The following is a 22,189-nucleotide window of genomic DNA, read 5'->3' on the forward strand; positions in this document are numbered from 1 at the left end:
GAGCGGGGAGCGGAGGGGCTCAGCGGCGTGCGGGGTGCCCGGAGCCCCGCGGGCGGCGGCGCGGCCCGAGCGGAGCCCGGGGCGGCCCGTGCGGGGTCCGGCGGCTGCTCGGGGGCGCGGCCCGCGGGGCTCGGCGGCTGCAGAGGGCGGCGCTGGCGGCGGGGCCGGGCCGAGCCGAGCCGAGCCGGGCCGGGCCGGGGGGCAGCGGGCGCCTTGTCCGCCCGGCGCCCCCGGGGCTGCGCGGAGCGGGGCCGGCCCCGCCGCCCGTGCCTGGCTGGAAGTGAAACGCGCCCCGGCTGCTCCTTTTTCTTTTTTCTTCTTCTTCTTCTTCTTCTTTTTTTTTTTTTTTTTCCTTTTCCTTTTTGAGCCTCCAAAAGGCTCACTCGCCCCTTTCATCTGCCGCCGCGGCCCAATGGGAAGGCGGAGGCTGCCTGCAAGTGGTCTAATCTCAATGAGGTGTCAATCATGTTCCCCGGTGGGTGAAGTAAGGTCTTTTGTAACCGCCTCTGTCTTTGGGAAAGAGAGGAGAGAGGAGGAAGGTTGGAGCGGAGAGGGGGACGCCGGACCGTGCTGCAGGAGAGGAGCTGAGATTTGAGCTCGCTCGTGTGTTAGCAGGGAGAAGCGGAGCACATGGATTTCTGAACACGCTGGGATTTTATATATCTACAAAAAATAACAACAAGCGAACCTGACCCTCCTGAAAACAGTCAAATGAATCGTAATTGCAGATCAATGCAGAGAGATGGGGAAACTTCATTCGAAACATGGTTAGTTCCTTTCACTTGCTACTTCCTTAGCCCCTTCCCTTTATTCGGATTTTACTCGGTTTGTTGCTGTGATTTTATACTGGTGTCTAACGATCTTCCTTTATTATTTCCCTCACACACTTTCCTCCGGATCTGCCTAGCTGCCGTTTGTAAACCCAGAGAAAGTCCAGAAGGTAGGGATGGCTCCTCACTGTTAGTAACTTTGAACGCCTTCCCCCGGTCCGGCCGGCTGCCCCCGGCCCCCTGCCCTCTCCCCTCAACTTTCCGCCGCGCTTTGCTCTCTGCGGGGCCGCCCCGCTGCCAGCCCCAGCCCCGCTGCCAGCCCCGGTGCCAGTCCGGGCTCCAGCCCCGGTGCCAGTCCCGGCCCCAGCCCCAGCCCCAGCCCGGGATGGCCGCGGGGGTCGGGCGGGCTCTGCGGGCGGCTCAGCGGCGGCATTGTCTCCTCTTTTCTAGGTGATAGTTTTGCGGTGAACGCCTCTCTGGCTCGCAGAGGGCTGGAGGACTGGATGGTGAAGCAGAAATACTCCGGGGGCAGCAGCAGCGGCGGCAGCAGCTCGGGACTCCAGCACGGCTGCCAGCACCGCGCCGTGTGCAGGCTCTCCAGCGCCAGGGTATGTCAGCTTCCTCGCTGCCCCCCCGCCCCTTCCCTTTGAAATACTGAAAGGCAAAAGCTCTTTCTACATCCCTCCTTCCCTCCCAAGGGGCGGTTGTGCAAAGGAAGGTTTTCTTTGCCCTAATGTTGCTCCGAGGCGCTGCCCCGTGGGTGGTTTCCTTCAGTCCTTTGATGAAGTTAGAAGCTGCAGAGCAAACTTGGTGAGGGTACAAAAGCCAGAGGAGTAAGGGAACCTGACTGCTGGTGTCTGGGCAGCAAGATTAGAACAAAACCTTTCACAAACAGGAACAAACAATATCTGGGGAAAGCCCAGCACCCAGCCAGTGTGCGATAGCTTGTGAGCCCTGATCAGTGCACAAGTTTGCCTGTGACATTTTGGCAGTCAAGGAGAAGTCCCCGAAGAGTTACTGTTATTTATTTGCTCTTTGCTAATAACGTGAGGCTGACTTTCCCCGCCAGAGTTACTGTGCCAGTTGCTTGTCCCGGCTGTTTCACTGGTCACTTTCCACCCCTTCTCTTCCCTTCAGTCCTCCCTGTAAAGCTGGGCTGGAGGAAACATTTCAGTTGCCGTTTTCTTTTATTTATTTTTAATGTTGTCTCTTTAAACAAAGAGGCATGATGGGAGGCAAACAGACTTAACATTACTTAGATATGGTCCTCATAGTGTTTCAGGGTGTGATCCAGAGCTTATTGATGTTTACTGAAAGACTTCCATTGACTTTGGATCAAGCCCTGAAAGTTTCATCACTGGAAAGGTAACCTGAGAGATGGGGAGATTGGAATCTGTGCTTCCCAGCAAGCAGTGTGGCTCTGAAAGCACAGGCAGAGACAGGGCCACCAAACCTCCTGCAGGCTCTTTGCTTTGTCAGCTACCAGTTGTATTGTCAGAAGCCTGGACTTCTTGTGTCTCAGGAAAAATTCACTTGCAAGTCAAGAATGCTTCATTTTAGGTGGGATGTGTGAGTAGAAGATGTGTAGTATGGGAAAAGCTAATGATGATTTTTCATATTCCACCAGTATTGTATTTTGAGGAACATTAATTGTGTGAGAGTCACTAGAAGTAAAGACAAAGGGGTAAGATATTGATTTGTTGTAACTGATGAATATAATCGCCTTCAACTTGCAGGTATGATTGGTTGAAGTGATATTTATTGTGCTTTACTAGGAAACAATATGTTCAAAGAAAGAAGTTCTCATTAACAAGAGTATGTACTATGATACAGATGCAAAGAGTAAGAGCACCTGTTTTTAATTATTTTCTAATTATCCCAGTTTTTGTAAGTCACGTTCTTTACATATGTTCTACCTTTCACATGTATGTTTTCTAGAAAAGAAGCCCAACTCATCAAACTAAACAAAGATTTAATATAAAGAGTTAAAGCTGAAAACTTTGACTTTAGTTTGTGAAATGTATTTTCTTCCACAAGGGTGATTTGCTTTCTGAAAAGAAGAAAATATATTTTGTCAAAGGTCCTTTCTATTCACAACCCTCTTCAGTTGGTGAGGTCTGCTCAGCTGGAATGGCAGTAGAACAGTATTTCCCCCTCAAGAGGAAGTCCTCCTCTTGATGGCTCAGCAATTAGCAAGCCGTTACCTAAATATTAGTCTACAGTTTTAGTACATTATAAAACTGTAAATAGGTTTAAGTGTGTTAAAAAGCACTGTTCCCATGAGGCCTTTTACTGTCATCCTTATTGAGATGTTTCTGAATGTTCAAAAATATTTGCCATTTATTGGCTAATGTATAGGTAGTACCTGTGTGCGTGTATAGCCTGCTTGTTGATTTAGTTTAATTGTCATCCTGTCACAGGCACACTGAGACAGCTACATTAAAGTTCCTTTAAAATACGAACTTTTGGAATATGGAAGGATGCGTTTCTAATCCTACATTGGAACCAGATGTGCCATATGTACAGTCATTTTGACAAGGATTACGGAGTCACAGCTATTGACTCCATAACTGAGACTGCATGGCTGCTTCTCTTCTGAGATCTCTTTGATCTCTTGTATAATTATACCAAGATACAAAGGGAATTGTAGCCTAACCTCTTGGTTCTTTGGTCTCCTCAAGATGTACAAATAGTAGTTTCTTCTGCTAATGGTTAGTCATGGGGTCGTGTGGGACAGTGGTGTAGTCCCCAATAGTGTACTAGTGTTGCACTTTAATATACCTTACTGCGCTTGAATCTTCTCCTTACTGCTTCAAAATTCATCCTAAAATGTTCAATAAGCTTACAAGGCACTGTGGAATGGTACGGTTTTATTGTGTCACAGCTGAAGCTGTGACTTCTCAGCAAAACATAGTTTTTCCCCCCAAAATAGATCCCAAATTACCGTGTTTGTGACTTATGGCAGAAAGGGCTAGATCAGACACTGATGAAAATACCTGCATTCACAGAAACATACAGCTGTGTTAAAAAAAATAATGGTCCTAGAAATAACTTTCCTAGTAGGAATTCTTAACCAGAGCTTTGTTGATGATGATTTTGTTAGAATGTAGGGCCTGAATTTGGTGAAATTCAGTTTACTTTCAAAGAGCTGTTGATGGGAGAGGAGAGGAGAGCACCTAGCCTGAAGAACTCCCAAGACTGAAAATTCAAAATTTGAATAATTTTAATCAAAACTTGGATGTGATAGTACAGTTTGATTTATTTTACTGTCTGCAAGCCAAAAGTCCTGTCTTGGTTGTAGGTGGAAGGCTGTTTCTCTCAAGAACAGACAGTGAATTGTTCTGCTAAAGTTAGTCATCCAGGGGAGATGACACTGAAGTTCAGGCAATTCATGCAGTATTTTACAAGAGGAATGAGTAACTAATACAGGAAAGCAGTAAAGTTTCATTTGTAGTCCTCTCTAGAATGATTGAATTTACAATTGTTGTGGAGGGGAGGTCTTTACATCACTTCACTCAAGGAGAGTTCCATTATACGACACCTCTCCTTCTGAGAGTTTCTCAGAGAAGACTTCCCTCAGCTGATGTGTTGTTCCTGTTGTGTCCTGACCCTGTGTCTCTCCCCTCCAGTTCACCGGTAGAACAGTGATTGGCGTCCCGCTGTTGCCAGAGGTGCTCTGGGAGGGCTCTGCTGGTGGACGCTCGCTCGGGTGAAGGTGTTGTGGTGGGTGCTGTGCTGGGTGGGAGCTCCGGGCTCAATAAACCATTGCCACCCGCCCGGCAGGGGCTGCTCTGCCCCAAGGGTTTCAATGACTCTGCTGGCCTGCAGCTTCCACATCGTGGGGGATTAAAGGGAAAAGGAATTCTGTTGCATCCATGAAAAGTATGAGGACCAGAGTCATCTTCTGGTTTCAAAGCTAATTGAAACCACTGAGGCTGTAAATCTGCTAGCAACTGAATACGCTTCTTTTGCTGCTTTATGAATGAGTTAACTTGTATCCAGAAAGGTTTTTCTGATACTGTGGATTATCCTGTATAATTCTTACGCCTAAATTTATTCAGTGTGTTTACTTTTACAAACTATTTTTGGAAATCAACATTGTTTGCAAATATTCATGTATTTATTTATTTAACTGAGAAATGGTTCTATGCTAGAGGGGGGAATATTAAATATGACATTTGCTTAGTTCCATTTACTTTTATCTTCAAAGCCATAAGAAATTTTGCTAGGTTCTTGTGCTCTCATTGACATCTGTGCTTGGGAATGGAAAAAATATCCTATTTTTAATTAGATTTCAAACCAACTCTCAGTGAACCACATTGTAGGTAATCATTTTAGGTAAAATAGAAATGACTTTAGCTTACCACTTCCACTGGGCTTGTTGGTACTAGTGATCCCCATGTTCAACCCTAATTGATATTAATTAGAGTTGAGTATCTGGTTTGGGACTGACTCAGTATGAAATTCTGAGGCGCATCAGTCCTTCAGAGGTGGGGCTTGTTCTCCATTTGTTCTGTGCCTGTAACTGCCAGTGACATTAATGGGCATTCCTTGCATGGCTGAGAGGAGACAACACCAGTGTCAACTTCACTGCTCCTCTAGTATGATCAATCTTAAATTAAAAAAGAAGCTCTTCCTAGTCCCCCACTGTTAAATTGTGTGTGTGTGTGCATATTAAAAATACATCGCCTTACAGAAGACACAGCTGTAGGTCATTCATCCAAAATGAAAATAATAAACAGAAATTAGATTTTTTTTGGTGTTATGTACATAGTATGGCTTAAAGGCTGTTGAAATACAGGATTTAATTGTAGCACTACTTTGGGGTCATTTAGTGGGTAAAGTGACATTTGAAAGTCTGCCTTCTTACTGGTATGGTGACAAGAGCAATGAAAGTTTCCTTGGATGTTATCTCGAGTGATTGCTTGAAGTGATTTTTTTTTAACTGAAATGTTTTCAAGTCCATTAATGTCAGTACTATATAAATAATTATTTTTATTGACTCTGAAGATGAAAATAAACAACAGGCCCAGCAGTTCTTGATATTGGTATGACTAAAAAGTATTTTAGTACATAAAAATATTATCTATGGCATTTAAAATAAAATTACCAAACTTTGTATTGAGGGAGAGAAAAGCAGAATCTTATTTAGTGTTGAAATTTGGTGCCAACAAACCAAGATAATTTAATTAGTGGTGTACATAGTATATCTTGACAGCTCTGGTTTGGGAAAATTATAATATGAATATTAACAATCAAAGAGTCTCTGCAAGTATTAGTGCCATGGTGATGAGATTAGTGAATTGGCCAATACTGTAGCAGAAAGCTGGATTCCAGGGGAATTATCCTTGAATGATACCAGTTGGTGCAATTAAAAGCCACAATTCAGTTGCCATATGGAAAGTGTTAGGCATCCTTATATGGTTTCAAAGCTATGTGCCAGAGGTTAAATTGACATATGAAGAAAAGCATAAATTAAATATTTTGTGTTATGAAATTAAAAGTTAACTTTGCCTGAGCCATATGGAGGAGGTAGATGGAAGACTGTCTGTATTTCATCAGGGCTTGTTTTATAGGTGTTTCAGATTTAATGTGGTGCACTTTTAATTTGGCATGTTGATTGGAAAGCCGAATGGCCCATGAAGTTTCTGCAAACAATCTCATTAAAGGAACTCTTTTTTTGATCTCTAACAACCCTCTTTCTCCCACCCCCGCCAAAGTGCAGTTACTTAGGTTGGTGTTTGTAAGAAGAAAACATTTTCTCTGTAGTAGCTGGGTCAGGTCCTCATCTGTGTCTCTTGAGCTCCTGATAGTCCCTGTTGGCTTAGTGAAACTTTAATTCTTCTGAATGAGAAGGCCTTGGTTGTGGAGTGTATTCTCTTCTGTAATCTGGGATGAAAAGTAACAACAATTCGTTATATTCTTTAGTATCTTAAATGTAAATAATGCAGTCCAGACTTCACACTAAAACTTTAGTTATAACAAAAAAGAGATGTTTAGAGCACATGATAGTTGACATAGGGGAATGTTCTTTACAGCAGCATTCATTAACAGAAGGGTTTTCTGTAGGTTTTGGGATCTGTAATAAGACCCAGGAGCAGCTCAGTAAGTAGCTATTTGTATGCACCCTTCAGAAGAAGATCGCAGTTGACTTTTATGGTTTCTTTTGAGTTGAGTTATGAACAGAGGAAAGAGAAGTCTCTTGAGTACTGAAACTTTGTAGGAGTTAGTTTTTCCAAAGTTCGGGAAATAATTGTTCAGCAATGATATTTAAATCAGAATGGAACATTGCTCCCAGTGCTGCAGATGTTGGCCTTTATAGAAATCCTTGCAGACGGATTTTGCTTCGTGAATGTCAGCATCAAACCTTGGTTGGAAAGCAAATGGTAGATGTTCAGACATATGAAATACTTGAAGTTGTTTTTTTGGGTTTTTTTTTTAATGGAACTAATTTTTCTTCATATCCCAGTTACTTTGAATACTTGAGAGTTATCTATAAATATCACATAGTTTAAAATCTTTTCATGGAAAATGAGGTAAAGTTGTAGTTAAAAACATTAATGTGAAGGAAGGGTCAAATATACTTTCTCTGTGAATTTATTTAATCATATCTGCCAACATTGGCAGCAAAACTAAGCCTGTATTTACTCCTACAGAGTAACTACAGCTAGGGGAGACTGAGTTGGACTGTATTGCATTCAGGAATTATTAACAAAGTTCCAAATGCAAAATCTTCATTGTGTCTGATTTTTGAGCCAGCAAAGCGTGTTTGTATTGCAGTATCTCATGACATTTCTCATTGCAGTGGTGGAAAGCCAGTGGTGTTAGCTGTGGTGAAAGGGTTGTGCTGGCTTTTATTGTAAGCTAAGAGAAAGGGGAAATGATTTGTGTGCCTTCAATCACTACTCCCCTGGTGTCTCTGCAAGGGGATCTGTTGTACAGGGCATTCACTTTCTGTAGGCTTCTGGATTTATTGTCATCAGAGCAATATGGCATGTTTTTTATTGCCTTGTAACTTACTGTCCACTGTTTAATAAGGTGATCCATTGGCTTGCCATGGGACTTGGCTTTCCAACAGGCTTTTGCCTGTAAGCAAGTGTTCAGCTGGATTCCCAAATGTCTTTGTTTTGTGTCTCACATCACCTGATAGGTGCCTATCATACCTCAGGAGTACTTCTGGTTTAGCCATACAGAATTTAATTGTTTAAGGAGTGCTGCAGTGTCTTTTGGGGTGGTCCTGTAGCACTTTCAGAAGGGGTGGCTGAGAGGGGCCCTCATCACTGTCTATCAGTATCTGGAGGGAGGGTGTCAAGAGGCTGGAGCCAGGCTCTGCTTGGTTGTGCTAAATAATAGGAGAAGAAACAACTGGAAGAAACTGATGCACAGAAATTTCCACCTGAACATGAGGAAGAACTTCTTGTGCAGTGACCAAACCCTGGATCAGGTTGTCCAAGAGGCTGTGGAGTCTCCCTTCACTGGAGAGATTCAAGAACCTTCTGGACACAATCCTGTGGCCTGTGCCTAGGGATGGCCCTGCTGGAGCAGATGACCCAGATGATGTGGTTCCTTCCAGCCTGAACCACTCTGCAATTCTGTGGTTTGGCCTACTATATATTATAGAGCAATAAATGATCCTATTGTTTTGGTCTGTAAAACTTCTGCTGGTATAAATATTTTTGCTCCTCCGATGACCTGACAGTGGCCACAGGAGACTGAAATGCTATCAGTGCCTGAGATGCTCCTCAGTGGCCAAGAAGAGCCCTGTAAAAATACACCTAAAGGGTCCCAGCAGTGACCAACCCCTCAGCAGGGGAGAAGAATACCCTGTGGTTCCTTGGTTCAAACCAAGGTCCCTGCCAAATGTACATAGAAGGTAGTTGTTCCTTAAACCTAGGGCTATTAATAAAGTTTAATACTTGTCAACAAGACTTATCAGGCAAGCAGTTTTTCAGCTTTTTGTCAATGTTACAATAATTTGGTAATTTTATCCATTAACCCTCCTCAGTCTGAGAATTCAGTGGACTCTGAAACTCATTGAGTTGGCTGGTGGGGTGTGGGTGTCTCGATTACACCTTGAAAGGGGACATCTACCAGCCTTGCTTTCAGTTTGAGTGGGTTTGGATTTAAATGCAGGCTCAATGGCTCTTGTTTCTTTGTGTCATTTGCAATGAGAATGGCTTGAGAATGTGAGATCCTCCCTTAAATGTTCAGTTATGTTTCGAGCAAAATTTGCAGCATAGGACATTTCAGGTGTCTGGAATTTTCAGCCATGTATCCTTGGACTTCTGACTAACAAATGCAGGCAGTGTATGCTGCTTTAGCTCAGAGGTGGATTGGCATGTGGTCAGAACAGTCTGTGCACTGTCCACCCAGAGAAATACTTTGTATTTTGCGATTAGGGTGGAATTTAATGCATTTGGGGGCATTACTGTGGCAGCTTTAAAGGGATTAAGTATATTGAGGTTCCTATTAAAGTATAACATTGTGATTCAAGATCTGTGAAAGAAAATCATGCATGGGTGTTTGATCTTGGGGTGCAGCCACACATGCTGTGAGGCATAAAATAAGGGGATAGACTCAGTAGGGAAGTGACAGAACAAAGTACCGTCTTGCAGGAGAAATGGGATTTGGGAGCAGCCTCGGATCTTTTGATCCACACTCTGATGCGGATGATGAGTGGTATGGAGGTGACAGATTTGTCTTGGGGGAGGAAGGAGAACGGTGGGTAGTGTGTCACATTGCCCTCGGAGATAGTTTGCTGTCTGATTCCCCAAAGATTTGATAGTGGTAGGTAAGGACTAAGCTGCTTCTTGTCCTATCTTAAAAATCTTTCATACTTCCAGGACAGTTAGTTTCAAGAGAGTTGGGTAAAGAGGGTAGTAGCTGTAAGGCTAAGCCTTGTGCCTTTTGTGAATAGGAAGAACAAATGCCTGTTTGGGGGAGTGGGGATTTTCTCAGAGCAGAGTCCCAGCCCTGAGCTCACAGAATAACAAGCAGTCTCTGTATTGCGTAAGATGCTGCGGTTAAGCCTGTATCAGTGTTGCTGTAATAAACTGCTCTTTTTGAAACAATAAATAATAATTTTGCCTGTGAACTCTCCAAGTCTCTCTCTGTTCGTGTAGTGTACGTGTGTGTACACTACGGACACTCATTCCCCTGTAAAGAGAGAACATCACAGTCCAGCAAACAGAATATCTGTCATTCCAGCTGAGCAAAGGTCTAAGGCAATAACCCAAAATATCCTGGAAGAAATTCTAAAAAGCATTGAAGAAATCAATCGTCTGATCCTAGAGGAAGGTCTTTGATGTACTCCTGGTAAGTTTATACTGGGAGCCTGCCTATTTATGGTCAGCCATAGACTTTCTATATGAAAAGTGGATCAAATAATTTCATAAGCTCCTGCTGTAAAAAAAGATGGTTGATAATTTTCTAAAGCGTACACACTGTTTAAATGTAGATTGTGGCTTTTAGCAGAAGGCCAGGTGGGGAGGAAAGGCTTTTCAAAACAAGTACCTACAGGAAAATAAATAATACTTTGATATTTTTTCCCATGGAAAAACTGTGCCTCATTTAGCCATCCTGAATATTTAATTTTATTTTGAGGATAAACTTCATAGGTTATCTCAGTTAAAGCCACTTTTATTTATGCAAAGCTTATGTGCAAGGTCTTGTTCCTGATGTGGATTTATATGTAAAAGGAGTTTTTTCAAATCCCATAAATAAATTACATTTAAATGTATATTTTTAACTAACTCGGTGCAGTCAGGTAAGACTGTTTCTATAATTTTTAAAAATCCTGCATTATTTCTGTGATGCTTTATGCAAAAGTCCTGCTGTAATAGAGGGGAAGCTTCTCATTGGTTTTAGTGGTTTTGTATTGGGTTCTCTGCCACATCAGTGGAAGACGAGGGAAGGTTCACGAGACTAATATTCTTTTAATCTGGCAGCTACATTGCTGGTGTAATGGCAGTGTATTTTCCCCTGCAGATGCAGTTTATCTGATCATTTTATGACAGGTTCACAAAAGTTTTTCCCAGCTGTACTGCCACTTAAATTCCCATTTGTAATTAGCAATGTAATTTTCCAGATAGGTTTAAAAAGCATGTTTTGAAAGAGGCTATTCCCACAGCACTGCTTAATACCCATTAAAATGCCACATTTTTATTGTATGAAGGTGGTTTTTTATCTAATTAGGTTGGTTTGTTAAAGTATTGAACCACATCTCATTTTTTTTCCTTCTACTCTAAGGGTGTTTTCAATCATTTATTTATGACTAATAGGAAGCACACAAAATCTTTAACTCTGGACTAATGCACAGCATAAAGAAGTAAATGAGATCTCTTCCTGTGTAAGCTATTGTACAGGGCTTTACTTTGAATGATAGTTGCTCTCAGACTGCAATGTGGTGATGTGTAACAAAAAAGAAAGAAAAAAACCCATAGCATTTGGAAAGGAAGTATTGTATTCACTGATGCTATATAGACTTCACTGGAATTTGGTCATCAGCCTTACCATTGCACTCTTTTCCAGATGAGTGTTTGATTTCTTTTTTTTTTTTTTTTTTAATGCCATATAGGAAAAAGAAAATTGTGAGAACTCTGTACTGAAATTCAAAAGTAAGGCACATTGAAGTAGCTCTGTGTCCTTGGGCATTTGCTGCTATCCAGGAGGGACCAGCTAGACTGCAGCATGCAGGTGTTTGTGCTTATTCATTAAACATACATGTGTTCAAATACAGAACAAACCTCTGCTAAAACAATCAGCCCTTAATCTGTGACCACCTCTGCTTTTCCCCATTTTGGAAAGACAGAAAGCAAAGGCACTGCAGTGGGAAGCCCCCTAGATTTGTCAGTAATTGAATAACAGACAATGGGTAATGTCCTGTGGGAGAAGCAGAAGGGCTGTGAGGTCCCTTATTAGCTCTGCCAGGGTAATCTGACCCTCCTCATGTGTTTCTGATGGCAGCACTGGCAGTCCTGCCTCCTCAAAAATGAGGGGAATTTCACCACCACTGGGGAAAGTAGGAAAGCTTGTCAAAGAGAAGAGCAGAATGGTTAGATGAGAAAGATGCTAATGATGTGCCTTTAGGGGTATGTTTTAAGGAAGGAAAGAGTCCTGGCCTGGTGTGCAGTCTGAGTGTCTCCTGATAGCAGCAGGAACCCTGTCCAAAGGCAGGGTGAGGCTTGCTCCTTCCACTGTCTCAATGGACATGGGCTCTAGTCAAGCTCATCTGCTACTGCACATCAATTCCAGTATCCAGCAGGGTGAGGACTGGGCAGCCACTGCTGCCTTCAGTTAGAGACTCTTCTGAGAGGCACTCCAGCCTGAGAGTGCCAGATCAGGGGGTGGATGTGCTTTAAACTGGGCTGGCACAGCTCACTGCTGCTAGGGAGCTGGGTGCTAGTAGCTGGTGGCAGAGCTGGGCAGAGGGAGCTGCCTTTGCTAGAAAAGTCTTCTGATGTTCACTCTTATCTGTGTGTTGGTGGGAGAGGAAAAACCCCTTGTGTTACCTGGACTTAGCCTTCCACAGCCAAGCCTCTTCCTTCTCCTGCCAAGGGTGATGAGCAGTGTTCTGTGTCATGCCTAGCTGCATTCCTGACTCTGTTGTGCCTTGTGCAGCTTTTTAGTGGCCCATCCCTCTGTGTCAGCACTGCTGTGGCCAGGGACAGTGGCCTTTCTTCTGCTGACCAAGGTCTGCTTGTGGCTGGGTTTCCCCAAACTTCTGCTGGAACTGCCTGCCTGAGCTGTACAGAGAGGGAAAGGTGCATGCTTTGCCACGCAGTTTGTGACTGTGCTGTTGATAGGAGGGATTTTGGAGTGAGTGATCTTGGTGGAGTAGAAAGGGTTACGTTGTTGAAGTTGCCCAGGCGCCAATCCGCTGGCACACCGCAGGTGATCGCTAGTGAATGTTGTTTAAAGCGCCTGTCCCACGGCTTCACAAATGTGCTCTGACCAGAGGATGTTTTTCTAACTTCAAAGGGCTTCTCAGGCTGGCTCGGTGCCTCACAGACTGAGTCCACAATTCCTCTCTGCTCATGATGTGTTCTAACCATGTGTGATTTTTTTGGTATGTGATGTTTTCTTAAAGAGGCATTGACCTGTGTTCAAGTGAAACTTGCTCTTAAGCTTGTAAACACAAACTTGTCGTGTGGGCAGTTTTCATCTTAACTTGATGTGTGTATTTTTATTTTTTTTTCAAGAGCAAGAATAGATATCAAAAGGAGGGATAATTTATAGGGAAGGAAAAAAAAAAAACAAGAAATAAACTTGCAGCAGCCTTTTGAGTTGCACCATCCAGAGTCTTTTCCTTGAAGATCAAAGCGTGTGTCCTTTGCTGGCCATAAGGCGAAGAGCCTGTTCCCACCTGGGCACTGTGAGTGTTACAGTGGCTGCTTTGTCTGAAATGTGCCGCTGCACAAGGAGAGTGCAAGGGGGAAAGCAAGGCACACAGGGGTAGAAAGCAGAAAGAACTTAGGACACTTGTGAATGACCTGATTTTTTTTCTTTTCTTCTCTCCTTCTTTAACAATGTTATATTAAATTAAACTTTTAGGAACATGTTTGTATGTTTTTAAATATTTAAGGTTTCTTTTCCTTCTGTAGTACTTTGTAGTGGAGTTTTTTGAGGGGGACTACATTTGCTTTTTAGCAGTGAGAATTAGAAATGGCTGAGATTTTGTAGGCCAAATCCTTTTGCTATGGAAGTTCAGTAACTCTCTGTTAATTCTGCTGAGAGCGGGATTAGGCCCTGAAATATCTTCTGAGGTACACTCTGCTACATTTGCTGTGGTTGTGGATCTGGGAAGGTTTAGTTAGTGTTCACCTAAGTTGCACTGGTGGACACTATTTTTTGCAATGTGTTTTTGCATTTAGTAAGTCTAGAAGAAGTAGGCTAGTTTGAGGTTTCAAAGTAATAATTCTTAGTTTACCATTACTGCTATTATTGATGTGTTTGAGTTATTTAAAAAACCCCAAAACCAACAAAAAACACAGCAGCAAAACAAACTCTTTCTTCAAAGAAACCAATACCTTGTAAGCCAGACCATAATGCTTTCTGTTTGGCAAGGGATTAGGAAGTATCATCTGCTGTGGGAGTAAAACACCACACTGTGAATGGCATGCCGTGAACAATATATCTCAGCTGTGCAATGAAGGTTTGCTCCTCTTGAGTAACAGGACTGCAAACTAGCACTTAATAATTAATCCAGCTTTCAGATGCAGCTTGATCCCAAAGTCTTCATCCAGATGAAATCCTGGAGAAGTTAGTGATGTCTGGGACCTGAGCCCTGGCAGCAAATAACCTGTGCTGCCCTGCCATCCCATGGCTATCAACAGGAACCATCCCACCACGTTTATTTTGGCTGGTTTTAAAGCAGGTGGCCAGAATGAGTTCCTAGTTTCAAAGTCACAGCTGCTGCTTTGAAATTGTGTAAGAAGGGCTTTGGTTTCTTAACACAAAATAACTGAGCTGCTGTTTAGTATTAGAGCATCATTATTCTGGGAAATGCACTCTTCGTTTTAAAAATATCTTCCCTGTGGAAGTTGAAAGTTTATACCTCATGATTCTAAGGTCAAAGAGCTGAAATGGTTCCTTGTTTGACTGATGATTGTAAATACTTAAGAATTGCTCAGTGACTTGAAATGAGTGAAGGTAGTATTAAAATTGATAGCAGTATTAGAAACACAGAATTCACTCCAGGGATCTCTTCTTTGTTGGCATTAAGTAAATTAGGGGAGGACTGTTTTGGGCAACTATAATTTAAGATTTTACTCCTTTAACTGGATGTCTTTGTGGGAGTTATCCCCAAAATATTATATGTTCATCATTAAATCAATTAAAAGACCAAATGGACTTTATACCATCTCAGTAATGATGCAGCAATTAAGTAGAAGGAAATGTTCCATTACAAATCCTCATTTTGTCTCCTTGTAAAATTTTATTTTAAAATGAACCATCTTGGGTGACTTTTTCAGTAGTGTCAGCAACAGTGTCAGCAGAATGGTGAATTTGTGTCGCTGGAAGTATAAAGAGAATTCATGAAGGAGTTTGTGTTAAGCATAGTTTTCTTTTTTATAAAAAAGGATTCTGTTCACTGTGGTTTTTTTTCTTCTTTTGTATCCCTTGCCACCTTATGATATTATAATGTTTTTTGCCTACTTTCAAAATTTCAATATATATATATTTATAAAAAATATATGTCATGTAAGCCTTTTTCTAGTGTAAGAGAAAGTACATTTTATGCAAGGTACACAGCATGGGGCTTTCTGGGCCTTCAATCTCATTTGATCCTGTCTCACAAGAATTGATCAAACAGGTAAGAGCAAAATGCAATCCCCTCAGACTGGGTGAAAATGTTCTCCTAAGAAAGAAGAGAGAGAGGGCTGGTGAGAGGAAAGGCTTGACCTGTCCTCTGAAGGGAGGCCTGAAAGAAGCAAGTGGACAGAGGAGGGAGTGCATCTTCAACTTATGTAAACAGGCTTGGTAATGGATGGAAAGGCAAAATCAGGGTATTGAGGACACAGTCCAAGACATGAGTTCAAATAGCATGCATATAACTTGCAAACAACATGCAAACATGCAAATATAACAAAATCATTGACTTGGTTGTTAAGGGGAGGAGGTGAGAATGGGCACATCAGAAGTATAGCCAGTACAGATGGGATATCTGGGCTGTGCCCCTTTTTGTTTCAATCGTAAAATAATTTTTTGTATTTTCTTGGGACTGGAATTTCTAGTAGCTCAGTCTGCTGGGAACTGCATGTTCTGGTGCAGCACTTCTCAGAGTTATCCATTTGCACGTGGAGCTGGACCATGTTTTATATTCAGGTTTGTGTGGCAGGAAGATCCCTGGGGGTTAAAGCTGTCTGTGGTTCAGACACAGGCTCTGATAACAGCATGGGCCTCTCCTAACTGGGCTGCTGGTGATGCCCCTTGGGTCTCTGCTTAGTGGTTGGGATTTTCATGGCTAGGATGTCAGCCCTGTGGTACTTAAGGAGGTGGAGTAATAGGTTAAACACAGCTTTCTTAAGCTCCCTGGATTGCAAGGCAGGTAGGCTTTGAAGTCATCTGAGATTAGCAGACTGGTCTGGGCTGGGATGTGGGGCTGGGAGGTGTTTGTGATGTGGGTGGCCAGGGATGGATAGCCACTGCTGTGGTGCTGCCTGCTCTCTGAAACTCTGAATTTACGGTTTAGGAGTGAGATCCAGGGGCCATGCATTCTAGTCCAGATCCTAGCTTCAAGTGTCTGTCTTTTCTAAGGTTGTTCATATCTTCACAGAAATACACTCTTCACCCAAAATAGCTAAACACTTGCCACTCCTTTAGTCTCATTTGTCTTCTCTTAGAACCTACTGATTTTATGCACTTTTTCCCACCTTCTCCATCAGAGAAATATTTATAGTTCATTAAGAACTTCAGTGTCAGCTGTACTCTTAATTCATTGCTATGTTTTTATGAACAAGCCAGGTATTTATCACCTACCTTCCTGAGCAAAGTAAGAATGAAAAAGAATGTTTGAATTCTCCTTGAAGTTTATATAATCTCCCCTTGCAAAATAGCCCAACCTCTTACATTGTTTCTTTTGATCTACAGTAATCTTCCTAAAATGTTTCTGAAAGGGGCCTTTCTGAACTGTCCAGCTCTTGTTACAATCCAGTAGCTCAAGAAGTCTAATTCTAAAAAGTTTTTCTTAATCAAAGCAGTTCTGACATACAGAGAGAAAAGATATTTTACTTCTCAGTCATGCTGATGAGACTTTGGACAAGGGAGTAGAAGGTGGTGAGAAGGATGTGTCTTTCATGTATGAGCTGAATCTCCACTCTCATGGAGGCCTGTCCAAGGATTTGTGCATACAAGTGATGTCGACTTCTTGCTTTTTGCTCTACCTTGCTATTGGTGATGCATATAAAGCCAGGGTAAGATTAATAGGAATGTAGGGATGGCATGTGTGTAACTAGAATAGGTATAAAATACAGCATGAGGAGAATGCCAGACTTCCACCACTGTTACTAAATGAAACAGATTACACAGACATAACTAAATTGGGAAGGAAAAGGTTTGTTCAAATTCGACTGAGGACAGGCTCTGATGCACCAGCTCGACTGGAAGCTTTGCAAGGAGATGAAGTTTTTCTGGTGTTTGCTTGAATAATGAAATTACCCTCTCCTGAAGGTTATTCTCTGGAGCAGCAGAGTTTGTCCATGAGTGAAATGCATGTCAAAATGTTTACAAAGAACTGAAGTGGGGTGGTGAGTCAAAGCAGTAGGCTTTTCTTTGCACTGGCTTTGTAATGGAGAGCCTTATAATGAGGGTGAACTATGCCTCCGATCCGGCGGCCCTTTGTGCTGTGTGGAGCACAAAGTGGGGCAGGTTTACAGGTTAATTAACACCTCTTCCCTCCTGCTTTGGTGCTGTCTGTGATGCATCACCCACGGTCATGTTTAAAAGGCCTGATGGTGACTGATGGTTAGTGACTGATGGTTAGTGATGGGTACTCCCAAGCTTTTTAGTTGGTCCTGCTAAATTCTCTGCTGCGAATGTGATTTGTTCTTTTAAACAATAGAGAGCACAGCTAAATATATGGTGCTGAAGAGGCACTCATTGTCCTGTCAGCCTGGCAGCAGTGAGCACAGCCCCAGAGCTGCATGTTGCAGCCAGGCACATCCCAGTCTGGAGCTTCCCTGCTCCCCACTCCTTGTAAATATGGAGAGAATTCAGGAATATTCTGCCTGTCTAAGGAGGATTTTATGGCATCTCAATCCCTATTATTATGTATTTAAGGATGATTTCTCTGAATATTGAATTGTAAGGATGGTTTTAATCTAGCAGCTCTGTGGTTTTGGAGAATTTGGTCAGTCTGGCTGGAATCAGGGTTCTTAGTCTGTGTGTTTTTATTGTTGTTTTCAGGGTTTTTCCCCTCTCCCTTTGGACACTGAAAGCTGTCTTAGCCACCTATGGCTCACAGATCACACTTTCTCAGTCCTTGCCCTGTGCCTCCCTTCCCTCCCAGTTCCTCAGGCCTCAAAATGTGTTAGATGCTTCTATTTTAACAGCTGTTGCCTTTCCTCTAGCTTGATTTAAATGCTACATTCTTCAGAAACTAAGTCTTGGGGGAGAAACAAAGCCATGTGGTGGTCTAACTAGCAGGGTGTGCATTTGGTGTGGAACACCAGGAATCCTTTGCAATCATGTCTTGTCTAGCACACCAAACTAAGGCTTGAGGCAGGTACACACCGCATCTACTGAATAACCACACCTTGCTCTACTGTACAGATGGCTAACATAAAACATGTGTAGCATGTGCATATTTCTGGAGCTTAAAGAATTTCTCCTCAAATCTCCTACTTCCTTACTTGCCTGGTTTTGAGTGGAAAGACAGTGGAGCATAGCCCAGCTCATGAGCAGAATCATTTAGGGAAGAGGACAGTGCAGAGGCAGTGCTGGCTGTGTTACTTGAGGCAGAGTGGAAATTGGAAAGGAAACTGTGATTCAGTGAATCACAGTCATCTCTCAGACAGCCCCAGGCCAGTGCAGCTCTCTGCTGCTGCCTTGCTCACAGTGGATTACAGGGTCATAATACAGCCCACTATGCTGAAGCAGAAAAGCAGTAAATTCATCCTCAGGAGCTGCTTTATGTTGTCTAGAAATGAGGAATTCCTCTGCAAGAATGTAATACTTTTTATCCAACTTCCCAATTCCCATGCTTCAGCTGTATATTTATCTTCACCATTTTCATGCTGTGAATAGAGGGAGGCCAAGAAACTTGTATAAAGGACTTCCTTTGCAGCCACTGATATGTGCACTGTAGCATCCTATAAAGTTAACAGGGATTAAGGTGAATGAGCAAGGGAGGCATCCCATCAGGAAATATGTCTATTTCTGTGTAGCAACTAAAGCAATACTATCTACAGACTTTGAATCAAAGGTTTGGACAGCTAAACAAAGCTAATCCCCCAAGATGTACTATTAAACTCATTTCCTGTGTATGGAACAAATATTGTAGGAGATTCTAAAAGCATTTTCCAGCCATTGTTAAGAGAGGAGTTGGGCTGTGAGTTATAAAATTCAGATCTGCTTTCAGACTTTCACCATATTTGTGGTTTTTGGTTTGAGCCTGTGTCTAGTTAGCAGGGATATAAATGTTAAAATTCACCCATGTGGCTTGGGAGATGTCCTGTGCTAGTAGTGCAAGTCTCACTTTTTCAGCACGTCTTTGTTTTAGAAAGTTTTCTTTCTGCTGCAGTCAGATCCTTTCTTTTACTAGGCAAATTCTGAATTTTCAGACAAAAAGGACAACTAGTCTTGTAGAGCAGAAAACGTACCATTAATTGTCTGTTAAAAATTGTAAATGTTAAAAATAGTACTTCTATCATATATTCTCTTGAAGTGAAAACTTGTATGTTCTTACAGAGAAGAAAGTAAATGTCCTGTCATGCTATCTTCTTAGGAAAGCTTTTCTTTCTTTGTTTCAGTTTGATAGTCTGATATATTTCATTGCTCAAGTAATTGAAATTCACTGTTACATGGTAAAGGGTTAAACTAAACATGAACATCCTTGGTTTTGGAGAACTTCAAACAGGGAAGAGGAACACTAAGAAACTCTCTAAGCTGCCTGCTCAGATCTGTTAAGCTGGGTCTGACTCAGTGATGTGTTTGTAGAGGGGGAGGTTAGGAATTAAATCAGAATTCTCTTCAGAAGACATGCTTTATGAATGGCAGTGAGAATCACGTACCCAAAAGTGAACAGGACAAATCAGCCGGGCACAGAAGATGCTTTTCCCTGTGCTGTCACCCATCGTGTCTGTAGCCTGATGTGTGACACTCAGTGTAATTTCAGACTGGCCTCGACTCTGAGCAGAGGCTGATAATGTGTGAACACGTGTGAAGGTGCTGGGATGGTGGGCAGAGAGTCCATGGGCCCTGCAGGGTGTCTGCTTTCAGAGGGGCTTTAGTGCTGACTGCCTAGAGTCAGCCTCTGGCTGTTATAATCATGTAGCAGAGAATATTACAGAACCAGCGATCTCAAATGCTTGGCACTTTGTTGTAAATTTAATCTATTTTCATATTTCCTGTGCCACTGTACAAACAAACCAGTGGGCAGAGTCCTGAAACCATTTTCTCAGGCCAAGTTCCAATTGATACCAAAGAGGTCAGAATTGAAAGTAATCGCTCATTTAGAAGCATTTGAATGTGACCTTTGGAGAAATCATTTTCCTTTTGTGGACTTTTTGCCCCCCTCATTAGGGAATTATTGAAGGTCAGTAGGAAATCTCAATGAGTGCAGGCTACAACCCTGGCTGAGTTGTTACTTGCTGTTCCTTTTGGACTATGGCAGGGGCCATCACTTCTTCAGAAACTGGCATGGATCTAAAGCATCGTTACTCTGCCCTCCCTGTCGTTCCTTGTGGAGTTTGCAAATGCTCACCTTGGCCCTATGAGATCTGTGGGTGCCAGTGTGTGTGGGCATGCACACTGGGCTGTACTTCAGTGTGGATGCTGAAGCAGTCCAAGGCTGGTAGTGTGCACAGGCAGTGTGCAATTTGCGATTGTCTGCCACCATTGTAATATCTTTTTGTTCCCAGAAAAAAAACCAAAACAAAACCAAAAAGATAATGGGCAAGCTTGAAGAAGTTCACAGAAGAGCTAAGGGTGGTTGAACCAAGAAGACTGAAAGGGCAGATTATTTACTGCTTGTTTATGTAGGGAAGCTGATAAGACCCTTTGTTATAGACATAGAATGAAAGAATGAAAAATGCTTTTATTTGTCAGTAATTAATGTGCTTACTTGTGCAGACTTTTATTGTGATACAAAGTGTTTGCAGAGCAGCTTTTCTGGAATACCTATTGCAATCTGTTTCCATGTGTAAACATGCCAGTAAATACTGAATTAGAGACTGAATGAGAATTTAGTCTATATTGTTTGATGCCTGAAAAAAAGGTTACTCAGATCTGTGAAGGAGAATGATGAGAAATAACAGTAGGACTTGGCAAAAATTGGTTGTAAAGATATGGCAGTAGCAGTCTGTTTGAATGTGTAATAATTATTGGAAAGTGGTGCCGATTTTAGTTCCACTCAGAATTGTTAAAGGTGCAGTTTACCTCTCTTAAACTTTCTCAAGTATGTAATGGAAAAGGATCTTCAAAGTTCAGTTCATTGAACTCTGTCCATTTCTCTTTCTTCTACTGAAAATACAGAATAACTGTGTGTATCTATGCCAGCAAAACTGAGATGTATGGGATTTTTTTTCCTTTCAATGAATATATTTTACATGATACCGTTCGACATAGAAGTGTTGTTACTTTAGGCATGGCTTTAGCAGTTAGTTATAACTCAGAGCTCTGTCCTTTATAAAGATTAATGATCCTTGAAATAATAAATATATTGGAAATGCCAACCCTGGAAGTTGTTTTCAGTTCATAAATAGAATTGTTTGTGTAGGAGCAGACATCTTTGCCTGCTATTTCCTATCCTAGAGCAGTAAGGTTTCAGTATCTCAAAGGTGCTGTTGGAGAGAAAAGATCCCTTCATGAGGAATATATGTGTTGGGAAGGGCAGGAAGAGGGTGATGACAAGCCATTTTGCAGTATCACATTTGCTTATGGCTTATGGGGAGTGCTGCAAAGAGCTTGAAGCTTTTAACACATCTGAGAATTGTTGACTTTTATTCTGGTTGCCATCATTCAGTAGGCAGAAAACAGCTCAGCAGGAACAGGGACCAACAGCTTGGCTTTTGTGGGTGGGCATTGTTTGAGGGAGAACCAGTAACTTAAAAATAAGTTTGTTACAATATAGTCCTAACAGTAAATTAATCATGACATTAAGGGGGAGTGTATGCATAGACATTACTTCACAGAGTTGTCATAAATTCTGCTCTTGCCATATTTTAATTTCCAAAGCTTTTGAATCTCGGACAAGGTGCTATAGATGTAGTTATTAAATTCTGCAGAAATATTTTTATTGGGTAAGACATTGCTTGATGATGTAGCTGTGAAAGGCAAATTCAGAGACTAGCAAAAGGTTCTTTATCCATGCATTTAGGAGGAAAAATACCATTTTGTAACACTCACTTATTATTGAAATACTTGTTTTAAATTTACCTTCTTTTTCCTGAATGTGTGCATATATATGTAGTCACAGTCTTGACAATGTGGGGTTTATTCTCTTTGTTACTGGGTCATCAATAACATTGTCACTAATAACACACAAGTGAAAACACAGCTTTGGAAATAGTGAATTTTACTCTTGTGGTGCAGAAGACAATTCCTACTGTAGAGTCACCTGAGGAGATGTTGCCCTTTTCCAGCTTTTTTGAATACTCTTGAGAGAAGACACTGGTAGGATATAAAAGAAAGAAAATGTTAAAAAGTTTACACAGTGTATTTCTTTCAGTGCAGAAGTGATTGTAGGTGGAGGCTGAGTT

General features: G+C 42.1%; 1 protein-coding gene across 2 annotated transcripts in view; it reads left to right on the forward strand.

Annotated features, from left to right (window-relative positions):
- Positions 1-323: 323 nt before the first annotated feature.
- The window catches only part of NKD1 (NKD inhibitor of WNT signaling pathway 1), a 110,538-nt gene continuing 88,672 nt past the window's right edge, over positions 324-22,189 (forward strand). The window contains exons 1-3 of one of the 2 annotated variants that reach the window (XM_063167764.1): positions 324-767; positions 908-940; positions 1,221-1,378. In XM_063167764.1, the coding sequence (XP_063023834.1) occupies positions 743-767; positions 908-940; positions 1,221-1,378 (216 nt within the window). In that variant the 5' untranslated portion in view covers positions 324-742. The remainder of the gene's footprint in view (positions 768-907; positions 941-1,220; positions 1,379-22,189) is intronic. The other variant, XM_063167763.1, reaches the window with a different exon arrangement.

Source organism: Melospiza melodia, chromosome 13 (genome assembly GCF_035770615.1).
Source record: "Melospiza melodia melodia isolate bMelMel2 chromosome 13, bMelMel2.pri, whole genome shotgun sequence".
NCBI lineage: Eukaryota > Metazoa > Chordata > Aves > Passeriformes > Passerellidae > Melospiza > Melospiza melodia.